The sequence below is a fragment of the Mytilus galloprovincialis genome, chromosome 2 (genome assembly GCF_965363235.1).
Source record: "Mytilus galloprovincialis chromosome 2, xbMytGall1.hap1.1, whole genome shotgun sequence".
In the NCBI taxonomy this organism is placed as follows: Eukaryota; Metazoa; Mollusca; class Bivalvia; order Mytilida; family Mytilidae; genus Mytilus; species Mytilus galloprovincialis.
Genome location: NC_134839.1, coordinates 53,949,072 through 53,965,059, shown reverse-complemented (window position 1 = coordinate 53,965,059; position 15,988 = coordinate 53,949,072). Strand labels below are relative to the sequence as shown.

General features: G+C 30.8%; 1 protein-coding gene across 13 annotated transcripts in view; it reads left to right on the top strand.

The window, feature by feature from the left end:
* Window positions 1-15,317, top strand: part of LOC143063840 (spectrin alpha chain-like) — a 76,937-nt gene extending 61,620 nt beyond the window's left edge. For 8 of the 13 annotated variants that reach the window (XM_076236235.1, XM_076236234.1, XM_076236237.1 and 5 more), the window contains 17 exons: window positions 385-494; window positions 2,139-2,237; window positions 3,632-3,752; window positions 4,300-4,421; window positions 4,875-5,106; window positions 5,714-5,950; window positions 6,354-6,490; window positions 7,624-7,813; window positions 8,631-8,810; window positions 9,253-9,365; window positions 9,925-9,942; window positions 11,126-11,275; window positions 11,789-11,890; window positions 12,467-12,520; window positions 13,346-13,492; window positions 14,052-14,199; window positions 14,619-15,317. In XM_076236235.1, coding sequence (XP_076092350.1) covers window positions 385-494; window positions 2,139-2,237; window positions 3,632-3,752; window positions 4,300-4,421; window positions 4,875-5,106; window positions 5,714-5,950; window positions 6,354-6,490; window positions 7,624-7,813; window positions 8,631-8,810; window positions 9,253-9,365; window positions 9,925-9,942; window positions 11,126-11,275; window positions 11,789-11,890; window positions 12,467-12,520; window positions 13,346-13,492; window positions 14,052-14,199; window positions 14,619-14,744 — 2,286 coding nt within the window. In that variant the 3' untranslated portion in view covers window positions 14,745-15,317. The remainder of the gene's footprint in view (window positions 1-384; window positions 495-2,138; window positions 2,238-3,631; window positions 3,753-4,299; window positions 4,422-4,874; window positions 5,107-5,713; window positions 5,951-6,353; window positions 6,491-7,623; window positions 7,814-8,630; window positions 8,811-9,252; window positions 9,366-9,924; window positions 9,943-11,125; window positions 11,276-11,788; window positions 11,891-12,466; window positions 12,521-13,345; window positions 13,493-14,051; window positions 14,200-14,618) is intronic. The other 5 variants (XM_076236240.1, XM_076236232.1, XM_076236243.1 and 2 more) reach the window with 3 other exon arrangements.
* Window positions 15,318-15,988: the final 671 nt, after the last annotated feature.

The window sequence follows — 15,988 nt, the reverse complement described above, 5'->3', positions numbered from 1 at the left end:
TCGTTCCAATCCCAAAATAAAAATCTGATTACATATATTAAAAAGTTAACAGTGTTAAAAACATACACTTCAAAACACAAAGTTGAGACTATATATACTACTGTTTAATACAAAAATACAAAAATTACTTTAGAAGCAACAAATACTGTATATTGTTGATAGAATCTGAAATAGCATTAAAATAAGTAAGTTTAAACTCTAGGGTCTGTAACACATTTATTGGTATATCCCATCATGCATAACATTTTGATTGAATTATTTCTAAATGCCCAGCCTCAGAAGCAGTTGCTTCCATCATATTTTCATGGAAGATTCTGAAGCCTGTGACAGTCAATAAAGGAAAACCTATATGGGTTTTTTAAAATTATTTTTCTTTTACTATAGGATAGAATAAAAGATTTGAACAGTCAGGCTGATCAGTTTATTGAAGGAGGTGTATGGGATGCTGAGAGTCTAGAAGTTAGGAAGAGAACCATCAATGAAAGATATGACAAGTAAGATTTCTCTACCATCAAAAAAGAGTGAATTTGGTGACTCTTTTCATCAGTTTTGAATTCCACCCTCCCCCCTCTCATGATGAAGTACAACTCATCAGACCAAATCCAAAGAATTGTTTTCCTAAAATATAAATTTAAGGTTAACTTTACTTTTTTGGTTTTTTTTTTTATATCCTTTGCAAATAATAGGTTATGGTTGGGATTGAGAAATAGTATTTACCCTGTCTGTTTCTTTGTCAGTCTGTCAACAAACATTTATATTTTGGAACTTTTGGTTGGTGAAATGGGAAAGAGACATATGAAATCCCAGATCACTTTAATCTTATTTTTAACCTGTCGACCGTGGAAATTCAACTTTACACGTTTTCGAGAGTCAAGTTTTTGGAATGGTCAAAATGGAAGGTTAGGAAATATTCAGAACAAAACTGATTTTTGTCGAGCCTGCAACTTTTGTTGCAGAAAGCTCGACATAGGGATAGTGATCCGGCGGCGGCGGCGGCGTTAGCTAACTTCTTAAAAGGTTTATATTTTAGAAGGTGAAAGACCTGGATGCTTCATACTTTGTATAAAGATGCCTCATGTTACGAAGTTTCCGTCAGTCACATGTCCAATGTCCTTGACCTCATTTTCATGGTTCAGTGACTACTTGAAAAAAAAGTTCAGAATTTTTGTAATGTTGAATTCTCTCTTATTATAAGTAATAGGATAACTATATTTGGTATGTGCGTACCTTGTAAGGTCCTCATGCCCGTCAGACAGTTTTCACTTGACCTCGACCTCATTTCATGGATCAGTGAACAAGGTTAAGTTTTGGTGGTCAAGTCCATATCTCAGATACTATAAGCAATAGGGCTAGTATATTTGGTGTATGGAAGGACTGGAAAGTGTACATGTCCAACTGGCAGGTGTCATCTGACCTCGACCTCATTTTCATGGTTCAGTGGTTATAGTTAAGTTTTTGTGTTTTGGTCTGTTTTTCTCATACTTTATGCAATAGGTCTACTATATTTGTTGTATGGAATGATTGTAAGGTGTACATGTCTAGCGGGCAGATGTCATCTGACCTTGACCTCATTTTCATGGTTCAGAGGTCAAAGTTAAGTTTTTAAGTTTTGGTCTTTTTATCTAATATTATATGCCAAAGGTCAACTATATTTGGTGTATGGAAATATATTATGATCTATATGTCAGTCCCGCAGGTTTTATTTGACCATGACCTCAATTGCACGGTTCATTGCACAGTGTTAAGTTTTTGTGTTTTGGTCTATTTTTCTTAAACTATAAGTAGTAGGTCAACTATATTTGTTGTATGGAAGCTTTGTTAGCTGTACATGTCTGCCTGGCATGGTTCATCTGACCTTGACCTCATTTTCATGGTTCATTGGTCTTTGTTTAGGTATCTTGGTTAATGTTAAGTTTATGTGACAGTTGTAATAAAGCTTTATACTTAGGACTATCAACATAATATCAATGATAAGTAAAGAAGGCGAGACATTTCAGTGTGTGCACTCTTGTAAACAAATATTTCTTCTTCCTTTTTTTTTTAAAATCTTATAAATGTTGGCCGAGAAAATAAACAAGATATCACTAAATTAATAAATATAAAGTAATATTTATTTTTTAAATGACTTTTTTTTTCAGGATTAAAGAACTATCCATTATCAGACGTAATAGATTGAATGAAGCTAATACCATGCAACAGTTCCTAAGAGACATTGATGACGAGGAGGCTTGGATCAAGTAAGTGTACAAATTACTGCAGTAAGTTAAGACTTCTATGAAACACTTATAATAATAATTTTTATTTGACAAACTTTGTTGTCTTAAATATGGCTAACACTTGCTGTAATATCTATAATCTGTGAATGAATACTGGGTCTTCAAGATGAGACACCTGTAAGTCATTTCACCATATTTCAATGTTTAGTTTTCATGCCCCACCTACGATAGTAGAGGGGCATTATGTTTTCTGGTCTGTCCGTCCGTCCTTCCGTCCGTTCGTTCAGGTCAAAGTTTTTGGTCAAGGTAGTTTTTGGTGAAGTTGAAGTCCAATCAACTTCAAACTTAGTACACATGTTCCCTATGATATGATCTTTCTATTTTAATTGCCAAATTAGAGTTTTGACCCCAATTTCACAGTCTACTGAACATAGAAAATGATAATGCGAGTGGGGCATCCGTGTACTATGGACACATTCTTGTTCTTAGTTATATATCATTGTTTAGTATGTACCGAGTACAGTATTCCTATTTTAAATTTGGGTATATAATAAATGTATTTACACTTGTATACAAATTACCGTAAACTTTGACATCACAATTACAAAGAGATTGTTGCTTGACAACAGAAGGTTATTTGGAGCAGATCTAAGGTCATTAGGTGACAAAATTCAACTAGATACCAAAAGTGTAATTACGATTATTGCTGATGAGATTTTCAAAATTGGTATCACATAAAATATTTCCATTTAAAGTATAAATATAATGACAAACATTGAACTTTATATTGTTGTTTTTTTCTTTAAAAGAAAACATCAGATTATCAAATTAAATAAAAAAGGAAAAGCAAGGTAATTTTAAAAGATTCAGTACATGTTTCTGTCAGTGCTTATAATATATACACAAGATACACATGTACTTTTAATACTTGTATAATCATGTGTAATAAGTACTTTGTAATCAGAAATTGAGTAATTTGTGTTAAACAAATACAGCTATATATGGTCTTATTATACTGTTAACTTGTGGAGTATTTATTTTGGAGGTCACTTTGGGATATGTTAAAAAAGAATTATAATAATCTTCAAAATACAAATTTCCTTTATCTTACAGGCAGGATTTGGGAAAACTACATAATAAAGTATCCCTTAAAAGACATTTTTTCCTGAATTTGAACAAATTGGCACTCTAGATAACTAAATGAATCCATAGAAATGTTCATTTTCTATTTGATATGCTTTTTGCATGTATTTTTGTTCAATATTTCTGAAAGATAAGTATAAGTTAAAAAGTTTCAATTTGCTCCATTTGGAGTCAGTACACCAATTTTTTATATTACCTAAAAAGTGACAATGTTTATTTAAATTTTCTACCTGACATAAGGACACACAAATAATACTTTTCAATTTTCTCAGGGAAAAGAAACTATTGGTTGGATCTGATGATTATGGCCGTGACTTGACAAGTGTACAAAATCTAAGAAAGAAACATAAGCGTCTGGAGGCTGAGTTGGTAACTCATGAACCAGCTATACAGGTCAGTTGCATGAGAATAAACAAGTGGCGACATCTATATCCATTATAGACATTCAGAGTTCGAGAAAAGTGGTGGTCCTAAGGATTTGACCACCAAAATTTTGCAAATGACCGATACAATTTTAGTTTTTTACAATAAAATTTATAGTGAGGACCAGCCAATTTTCTTCAAGGACCACCAGGGGGAAAAAGATTTTGTGAACTCTGGACATTGAATCTGCAATGTTAATTAAAGAACTTCCTTGATTGGGACTTGCTTCCTCATCCTCTATAAAGCTCATGTCTGTTTGATATCAAGAGCAGTAATCTCCCTTTTCATACATTAGATTGAAAATGATGATATACCATTGCTTTGATGAACATTTTTAGGATGTTAAAAAAAACCAAGAATGCATTTAATTCTGAAATGGTGAATTGAAAACAGTATGAAATAAATTATGATTAATTTATATAATTGTCAATAATTGTGGTAACATGTTGGCATCTGCCATTGAAAGAACTGAAGATTTTATAATGATTGAGTTTATCCATGTGATGCAATATTTCAGGCTGTTCAAGAGACAGGAGCCAAGTTGATTGAGGAATCTGACATTAACACTGCTGACATTAAAGAAAGATTGGAGCAGTTGGATAGAAGTTGGGAAGAACTAAAACAGATGGCTAATAACAGGTACGAATTCAAGTCACCACTTGCATAGCTATACATAGGTTTTTGTCATCACAATTTAAAGAATAAAAAATTGATGATTATTTTGCTCTTTATTTTATCTTATTTGAGCAGAAATTATTTATATGATTTTTAAATGCAATGTTTTTTTATCACTTTAATGGAAATTTATGTAATTTAGATACTTTATATTATAAAATTAAGATAAATTAAATGATTTTATCAAAGACAAATACTAGTTTTGAATATTAAAATAAGAAAATGTGGTATGATTGCCAATGGGACTTGTCTCCACAAGAGACTGAAAGGCCTTCAACAATGAGCGAAGTCCTTACCACATAGTTTGCTATAAAAGGCCCTGAAATCACAAATGTAAAACAATTCAAACAAGAGAAAAAAATTAAAGGCCTAAACTAACTTTAAAGTCAGTTCATGTTGAGAAATATCTTGTTACAGAGGAAAGAAACTAGACGAGTCGTATACCTTCCAACAGTTCAGTGCTAATGTTGAGGAAGAAGAAGCTTGGATCACAGAGAAGCAGCATTTACTGACCGGTGGTGATTATGGCGAGACCATGGCTGCTGTACAGGGATTACTGAAGAAACATGAAGTGTTTGAAACTGACTTCCAAATCCATAGAGACAGATGTGGGGAGATCAAAAATGAGGGAGACAAACTCATGTCAGAGGTAAAAATCATGTGATAAATAAACAACTTGGAAATTTCTCTTATTCCTATTAATAGATAACGACAACTATTATATGCTAAATGTTTGCATTTTACAAGCAAATCTCAGGTAAACTAAAGTGACCTTCTTCTTGGTCATTTGAGCCATTTACATGTGCAGTTATTAAAATTTCTTGATATAAAAAAGAAGATGTGGTATGATTGCCAATGAGACAACTATCCACAAGAGACCAAAATGACACATAAATTAACTACTATAGGTCACCATACTTCCTTCAACCATGGGCAAAGCCCATACTGCATAGTCAGCTATAAAAGGCCCTGAAATGACAATGTAAAACAATTTAAGCGAAAAAACTAACAGCCTTATTTATATAAAAAAATGAATGAAAAACAAATATGTAACACATAAGCAAATGACAACCACTGAATTACAGGCTCCTGAGTATATTTCAACTTATAAAATTGAGTACATCTGGTAAAGAAACTTTAAATACGAGAAAATGGAAGATGTTTTTATTTAGATTGAAGTGTATTAAGATAAATGAAATATCTGTGACATCAATATATGTGAAATGTATTTCGTAAGTACTTTTTCTCCTTTGCAGGGTAACCACAATGCTGACGGAATTGCTCAGAGGATCGCTGGTCTTCAGGAGAAATTGAACTCTCTGTCTGATGCTGCCAACCGTCGTAAAGCAGGACTTATAGATAACTCAGCTTTCCTGCAGTTTATCTGGAAAACTGATGTAGTTGAGAGCTGGATAGCTGATAAGGAAACACAAGTACGATCTGATGATTATGGAAGAGATCTGTCTTCTGTGCAGACCCTTCTCACCAAACAAGTAAGTTCTTAGATGAGGGACAATTTTCAGTAGTATATTTTTGTCGTACAGAAAAAAAATTTAAATTCATTTTTTAATTTCATTGTTATGCATTTATGCAAAGTACTTCTTTATAATACAATTCTGTTTTAACTTTACAGTTCTTATCCTTATCATACTTCAGTTTGTTCAGTAATCCCATGGAAAATAAAAATGCCAGTAACAAAATAATGGCAATTTCTTTACAAAGATAACCTTGTTTTGAAGATTTCAAACTTAAACCATTACATTAAATAACTTCAAATAAAAAGGGATGTAAATTTGGATTTTAATAAATTACATATTGAAGTATATAGCAACTAGAGAGGAACAAATTTCCTACTTTTATCAACTCTTATTTATGAATTTTTATCTTGTTACACAGGAAACTTTCGATGCTGGATTACAAGCTTTTGAGAAGGAAGGTATACAAACTATTACAGCTCTGAAGGACCAACTGGTAGCATCTAACCATGCCCAGACTCCAGCCATAGAGAAACGATACAATGACGTCATGGACAGGTATGTACTACAGTCTTATTAACAGCAATGTTTCATTTGTTGTTGGTATAGACATTTTAGTGTTGGATTTCTGGGGTCTAAAGCAAAAAGGCATAACAAAAGTTGTAAAGTTTTTCTTACCACTCATTTAAGGTAGCACAATACAAAGATATGTTTACTTCAAATCACTAACCTTTGAAATGCTGTAACTTTCTTATGAACGCATAGAAAATAATAAAAGAGGTATATATAGATAGATAAAAGATTAATCTTTTAAATGAATGCAATATTTTTATTATGCAATCGTTATGTAATCAATTATTATGTAATTAGTGGCAAAATCTGGGTAAGTTCACTTGAATGAATTTAGCTCTATCATCTCTAACTATACAGAAAATTTTAACAAAATCTTAATCAACACATCATGGGCTTCAAAAGGGTGTCTCAGATTGTCTCTATTGTATGCCATTCTCTCATAAATCTCTAATTAGTGTAAACATCCTAACCACATAAAAGAAGATAATGTTTAATTAGGTGTAAAATTTGTTCTAAACATTCTATCTGAAATCTGAAACACCCTTTTGTAGATAATGGCCATAGGAACAACATATAATAAAATCAACCCTCTAGGGATACCTATGCAGAAGCTAATTTCATTTGAAAGTGGAAATTTGGTGAAAAATATTTTAGACACAGTTAACATTATAATTGGTTACATAACTGTTGCATAATACTAACATTGCATTTATTTGAAAGAGTAATCTGTTAGCTATCCAAAACTACCACTTTTATAAATTTTCAAGCATTATTAAGAAAGTTACAGCATTTTAAAACTTGGGAGTTGGAGTTATAAAATCTTTGTATTGTGCTACCTTAAGTTTTTATAGATTTACAATTATTATACCACAGTGAAAATTCCGACATATCTCTTACAATGGAATGATATAATTTTATGTATAAAGCTTGTCACACTTTAAATAAGTTTTGTTAGGCTTGACTTTTTTTATTTTAATCTATGCATTTGATTGCAGACGTTAAAGAAAAAAACAATTTTAAGTACCATTACTAATGCAGCTGAAAACAGACAATATTAAAAGAAAAGAAAAGTAATTCATTTGATTTGAATTTTATCATTTAAATTTTATTTTTTTAAGGTGGCAGAAGCTTTTGGGTGATTCTGATAGCCGTAAACAGAGGCTTTTACGTTTACAAGATCAGTATCGTCAAATCGAGGATCTGTACCTCACTTTCGCCAAGAAAGCTTCTGCATTTAACAGCTGGTTTGAGAATGCCGAAGAAGATTTAACAGATTCTGTTAGATGTAATTCTGTAGAAGAAATTAAGGTAAGAGTTTGTTAAAATATATCAAAGATAAAGAATCAAACAAGATAATATTGTAATGTCTATTCAAAGTAGGAGCATTTCCTCATATTAGGATGAAAAAAGTGGAATATTTCTAGAAGGAGGTGTAAAATTTATACTCAGGCCAGGAGTCTGTAGTCCAGTGGTTGGTGGTTACTATCTGACATAAATGTTGCTTTTGAATTTCACATTTTGTCATGCTGGGACCATGTAGAGGTAATTATTTAGTGTCAGTGCTGCTCATTGTTGAAGGCTATACATAGACCCAAAGTTGTTTACATGCTTTGCATTTTGTGTTGTCTTATTGCCAGGGGCCTCAGTAGCCAATTGGTCTAAGTAGACCTACGACTAAAATTAATAGCAAGTCAACACAGAGGTTGTGAGTATGAATCCCACTTGTGCTGGTGCACTCGAAATCCAATCTCTATGGACCAGGATTGTCAGTTTTCCTATCAAGGTGGATGATTTTCTCTGGGCTCGTTAGCTTCCTCCCAATAAAAACTGGCCACCATAAAATAGCCCCAAAAGTGGCGTTAAAACAACGACTATCAATCTTATTGCAAATTATACAACAACTCCTTATTTTGATGCTAACTCTAAAGGGACATAAGAAACACAATATCAAGTAAAAAATGCAATAGGCCACTGAAATACTGATTTGCAACTGGTAATTATGATTTCAATGAAAGAAAAAAACAACTTTATGTGTTGTATTGGAATCAATTTTTAGCATACATTTTATGATAAGAAGAAAAAAGAAGATTATCAGATAGATATAAAAATTATGATTTTTTGGCAGGCCTTAATAGAAGCCCATGATGGGTTTAAAGCCTCTTTGAGTGCTGCACAGGAAGATTTTAACCAGCTTGCTGCCCTAGACAAACAGATTAAATCATTTGATGTGGGAGCCAATCCATACACATGGTTTACAATGGATACCTTGGAAGATACATGGAGAAATCTACAAAAGATCATTAAGGTACGCATGTTTTCTTCATATGGCGAGGAAAACTTGAAAACAAGAGAAAAATAATTGTAAAACAGATTTTTCCCAATTCTATGAAAATAAGACCTCTAAATCATACCAGATGAAAATACAGTCTCTTTTCATTATAAACTTTAGGTGTAACATTCTGTTAATGTAAAATGTAAAAAGATAAAAAAAGGGGGGACATAAAAAAATCATCTGGAGTCAGAGAAAAAAATAGATTTCAAAAGTAAGGATTATTTTAAAAAGACCTGTTACTTAGGTTTGATAATTAGAAACTAGTGATTTGCAAACAATTATAGTTGCAGGATGTTAACTTGATGTTAGGTACTCATTTCATTTCAGTACTGTTGAAAAATAGCAAACATAGTCAAGTTATTCCTAGTTATAAATATAAATGTTTGAAAATGATAATATTTATTTTTCCTTAAAGGAAAGAGATGTAGATTTAGAGGATGAACATAAAAGACAATTGGAGAACGATCAGTTGAGGAAACAGTTTGCCCAAGCTGCCAATGCCTTCCATTCATGGCTTACTGCTACAAGGTAATATAGAAAACTTTTCTGGGCTTCAATGAATTTGATGTCTATTTTATAAGATATGACAATATGTTGAATTCTCAAAAGCTATTTTGTGGAGAATGAGGAGCAGAAAAATCAATGAAAGATTTCTAAAATGACATATACTTTTCAGATGATAGTGATAAATTAATTTTATACAGGTGATGTTACCTTCAAAACCTGCCAAATATTATCATCAAGTAAAGACATAGACCTATGTTATGTTATGTTATGTTGAAGCAGAAGTTTCAAGAAGTGACTTAACACAACTCTAGGAGTTTATCTGACTAATGCATTTGTTATGATTATTTTGTGAAATAAGAGTTCTGTTTCTTTTACCTGAAAAAGTTAAAACTAGAGTGTGACTTTCTTCAACTCTTTTGAATGAACTTTACTCTATTTGTTATGAATATTTTTGAAATAAGAGTTATGTTTCTTTTACCTGAAAAAAGTTTAAACTAAAGTGTGACTTTCTTCAATTTTCGAGTGAACTTTACTCTACTTGCTATTTTGATTTTCTGATTGTATATTTTCCGTTCTACAGAATGTGGCTCCTGGAAGGGTTATTATTTATCTCATATTTGGCATGGGATTTTCCTTTTTATGTTGTCTGCCATTATGAAGACTTGTAGTACTAATCAAACCACTGCTGTCCTTTTATATATGACCATTATATTTTGGCTCAGAAAATATTTTCAGAATATTTGTTTTTTGTTTTTTTTTCTAATATGGAATCTAAATATGCAAATTACACAAAGGACGGTATGAAATATCAGTATAATTAATCCTATTTGCTTTTTATCTCTGTTAGAATGTATTTTTGTATACAAATTTAAGCTTTACCTTTTGACCTCTTAAAGAAACTTCCATAAAAGTATTCCCATGAGAATGTAACATATATTAAGTAGAAGTTGCAGTGTATTAGATGTTAGACTTCCAGCATGATGAGTTATCATCAGCTTAGTTTGGCATTCAATGTGTGTTAAAGGAATGAATTTCAATATTAAAATCAGGACTACTAACTTAAATGATAGGTTTATTTTTATTGCGAAAATTGCATGTATTTTCATTTTATTTTTAAAGGGTTTTAGTTTCAGGACAGGCATGATTTATTTCTGTAATTTTACAAAGACAAAATAACATTTGCTTTCTGTTAGCGATTACCTGATAAAATTTCTTGTACAAGTGGTTGATTCTATACAGATATTTGGAGGACTAATAAATTTCAATGGGCACCTCTAATATGTTTTGGGGTGACATTGTAAAGACATTTAAAATGTGAAACTACATGTGAATCAACTTCCTTTTGAAGAGCTAGCATCCTTATGCGATCTGAATAGAACTGACCACTTGTACTAATAAATGTATAAGACATTTGATGACATGGCTTTTGTCCATAACAAATTTTGTGTTTTTTTGTTTTTTTTTATCAGTTATGTCTTTTATGTAAATAAGGGTCAAATAAGTCCCCATACATCTTGAGATTTGGCAGCTTCACATTTAAATCTTGCTTTGATATTTACAAATTTTGTTGTGAAATATTTTTGTTCTGTATATTTTTGAATTTTATTATCAGTTATTTAAAGTAAAGGCTTATTTTCAATAACTTATTATGCCTCATTGTTTTAATTTAAAAAGGGTTGTTGATATTTTTCTATGATCAGACTATTGCCTATGACATCTTTCTGCAAGTATTTTCTTATATTCAATACCTTGAATATTTATTTTTATATTAAAAACTTTAGATCTGCTATGATGGAAGGATCAGGAACGCTAGAGGATCAATTAGAGGCTACAAAACAAAAATCTAACGAGGTCAGGGCACAAAAGGGTCAGTTGAAACGTATAGAAGATCTTGGTGCTGCAATGGAAGAGAGGCTCATTCTTGACAACAGGTAAACAAATCGTAATGATTTAACATCTGAAAAAGGACAATGTTATGATTAATTGATTATACTAAATGTTGTATTGGAATAAAATGACTGAAATGAGAAAAAAGATAGAAATACATCTTTGTCTATTACCTCATTTTTAATTAAGAGCCCAAATTATAACTGATTAGTAATTAACAGAAAATTTTAAAAGGCTTCTGGGCTTATAGATGAAATACTACGTTATTTTGTTTGATTGTTGGGAACTTATTATCTAGTGTCAGATTGTTTTATGCATATTCAGGACTAGAACATGTTATTGAAAAAATGGACTCTACAAGGCGAATGAATCTTAACTAGCACAGGGAAACCTGAGTGTATTCAATATCATAAAAAAAAAAAAATTGCATGCATAGTGAATAGCAAAAACAATTATATCAACATGAGACAAAACTGAATTATTTGAAAAGTAAAAGATATAAATTTATCACCATTTAAATTCTTGTTCATAAAAATGTTGTTAAATTTGTTTTTCAGATATACAGAACACAGTACTGTAGGTCTAGCTCAACAGTGGGATCAGTTAGACCAGCTTGGTATGAGAATGCAACATAACTTAGAACAACAGATACAGGCAAGGTAGGACAAACTATATTTACCACTCCACATTCAATTATATTTTTATATGTCTGTCGTTTACTTGAAATTTAATAGATATTGGATAGAGAAGATATCTTTTTCCAATAAGATGAATGTTATATATATATCTTGGATCAACAATTATTCAAAATCAACATAAAAAAGGCATATAGTTAAGTCCGAGCCTAGCCCTGGACGTTAAAATTGATAATTTAACTATTGAGGTTGAATTAATCCTATAATCCTTGAGTAAATATGTAGAAATCTGGTTCTCTAATGATTATTAAACACATTTTCAATTTTGATAAACGAAAATCCCCTTCGAGTGTCTACTACATTCTTCAAAGTTGACAAAATCTGAAAACACCTTTTAGAGCATTACGATTCATCTAGTGAGCTGATAAAGGTTATGACCCAGAAACTCAGCCAATCATCTGCCAAGATTATTGGCAACCACATGTTCATTAAATTTTTCTATACAATGGGTGCAGAAAGGGTTAAGTTGTCAAAGAATTAGAGAAATGCAATTTATATAGTAAAATGACAGATATATTTCATGATATTTTTATCTTACAGAAACCGAAGTGGTGTGTCAGAAGATGCTCTGAGAGAATTCAGCATGATGTTCAAGTAAGTTAATTACCACAGATATTTATCATTGTCATAAGTGCTTATTCAATTAACTGGTCTTATCAGTAATTGTTGACATGAGATCAGGTTAAAATTCTTACGTGACAGGAGAATGACTGATGTACTGCATGAATTTGAGATACACAGATAGTTCAAAAGTATAAAAAATAGAAATAGAATGTGTCAGTAATTAGTTGATTTAATCACAATACATTTATAATGTTTGATAATGTTAACTCACAGAAAAAATGTACTGTTAATAGAAAATGTTTTAAATTAAGACTGCTTATGTAGTTTAATGTATATTTAACCACTTTTATAGACTATATTGATTTGCATTAAAATGAATAAAAGAACACATTCAGTTCAACATAGAAAAGTGTAATAAATCTCTGCCAAAAAAAATCTGAAATGACCATCTTCTTTATTGGAGACACCCTTCTACTTATAAATTGATACAATTGTTCTGTACAAAGTATTAAAGAACTGAACAATCTTGGTAGATACTTGAAATTAGCGGAGAAATTACGCTGCTAACTTTTAATAATTTTATGAATTTCATACTCTGCTTATACTTGAAATTGTATTGTATAAGAGTGATTTAATGTATTTAAATGTAGTTAACATTTTATTATCATATGTCTGTTTATGCAATATGGTGCATGTATTATTAATTTGTCAAAAATTGAATGCATATCCTATAAGCTGTACTTGCTTTTGGAATAAAGTATTATTATTAAAAAGAATATTTTTACAATCAACCAGATATTACAATTTGAGAAGGAAAAATAACTAGCTTCAATGAATTTTAATTTTTGTTTGCAGGCACTTTGACAAAGATAAGTCTGGTAAATTAGACCACCAAGAATTTAAATCCTGTCTCCGAGCCCTGGGATATGATCTTCCTGTAGTGGACGAGGGTCAAGTTGATCCAGAATTCCAGGCCATATTAGATATGGTAGATCCTAACAGGTAAGTCTGAGTTTTGATCTGATAGTAGTATTAATGATAGAACTGGTTTGAGATGAAAATGTACAAATAATCTTTTATTTGAGTTTTAAATGTGAGTATTGATTATTATAAAAGGACACTTCAAGTTTTATGGGGTTGTCTGAATGATGTAATAACTTGCATAATGAAAACTATGCTAACCATTCTTCTTGAAGATGAAAGACAAATAAAACTTTATAATGGAAATTGATTTCATGTTTAATAGAACAGTACTCATTGAACTATCTTTCTAATTTTAAAAGGCCTTACATGTTCCTTTTTAATAGTATTTGCTTTTAGTTGAGTTTTTGTTAAATTAATAGATGCCATGAAATCTTCGAAGTTTGTTCCTTTGTATAGTATTTTATTTCTGTAGTGAAAAGGGATAAATCTTTTGATTAAATAAAAAAATAAAAAAACTTGCTGAACAGATTGGGTATTAAAGAAATTAGAGACCAAAAAAAAAGGCAAATGAAGAATAAAACGAGGAATTACGATTTTGTGTTTTAAGTTAAACCAATATATAATTTGATAATTTCAGAGATGGCCAGGTATCATTACAAGAGTATATGGCATTTATGATAAGTAGAGAAACAGAAAATGTACAGTCTAGTTCTGAAGTTGTGGAAGCCTTCAAAGCCCTAACTTCAGGAGATAAACCGTTTATTACAGCACAAGAGCTGTATGCAGTAAGTATTGGTCTGACAAATAGAGGAAAATCATTTACTTGTAGTTATGATATTTGTATATTTCCAAATAGAACACATATACATTGTATCTGGTAGTAACTTCATATCATTAAAACATGTCTTGAACAAAATTTGTATGATTGAAAGATTATGCAACCGATTTAGGTTGTATTCTCTTATTTTATGAAATTTAAATGTCAATTTAATGCAGAAAAAATAGAGAGAAAAAATAAAATACACAATTTTAAGAAATGGAGATTATTAATGCACACTGCTGATAATATCTGTGCTGTTCATTTTTGTAACCTTTCTAAAGAAAAAAGAAAAATGGCACAGGGATTTATTTTCAATCAGTTGAACTATTATCTTAAAAGAAATAAATACCAAGAAACTAATATAAACTTTTATTTATTTTTCAGAATCTTACAAAAGATCAAGCAGATTATTGTATACAGCGGATGAAACCTTTTGTGGACAAGACGGGACGTACAATACCAGATGCCTACGATTATACCGATTTCACGGAATCTATGTTTATAAACTAACCATAATAGACAGACTTTATCTTGTGCAATTTTTACTACAATATATTCAGTTTATGTCGTTTTACAAACAATTTTATTATGCTTTATCAATCATGACTAGGGTTGTGGGAACAGGTTGTTTACAAAAATTACAGATCGGATGAAAGGAAAATTAAATTTACAATTATAATTATAATTGAATTATTTGTATGCTGTTACTTTTAAAATTGCAGGGCGAAATGCTGCTTAAATTTTAGGTGCTTTAGATTTGGATATTTTTATGCTTAAAAGTGCTTGGATCTCTTATATATGAATGCATCAATTGATATCTAGAAAAAATACCGAGTATACTCATGATAAATATTGTATTGATTTTATTGGAATCAAAATATAAGTAGCAGGAATTCAATGTTGTATGTTTTCAGACAATATAATTTACATATATATCATGAAATTTTATGTAAACTGAATCTCGTAAACACTTCCGAACTTTTTGCATACACAAGACTGCAGAACTATTTTTATCATTATAAGCTTATTAAGTTATGTTTAAGTTATTAGCTAGAGAAATGAATTAAACATTATCATATTTGATTTGTTGTTATATATCATATATTATTAGTTGATAGTATCAGAATAGTATGTACCCTACATATAGAAAACAAAATATACTGGACTATTTTTATATAGCCCTGAATAATTGGTTGCCTCCCTGTAATTGGTCTCTCCTACTTGTGAGGGCCTAAATTCCCTTTACACCAAAAAAACTTCAAAAATCATTGATTTTGATTGATGCCATATGGGGTGACCAATGAACAGTCAACTCAAATTTATCAAGAAGGGTAAATCCTGAGTTATTTCTGAAAGATTGGAGGATTGATGATTTTGCATTGCCCATGCATTCAGGCATTATTAATGTAGCCATGTAAGGTAGTGAATTATTTAGGTTAAGCTGATGCCTGTAATTCTATTTGTTCAGCCATACAAACGTGTAACTACTGTAAATTCAGAAATTATTGCGTGCATTTATTATTGTGATTTTGTCATTTGAGACTAAAATGCGATTTTAATTTTTACGATTTTGAGAACAACCCTGTTTAGGTTATATAAAATATTTGAAAATGAGAGTTTAAATTATTGCGTTTACAACTCTGTCGCAATTTTCGCAATAAAAAAAATTCGCAATAATTTCTGAATTTAAAGTAAATACTGAATTTTATTTACAAAATCTGCAAAAATGCTCTTCAGACTAACAATTGAATGAC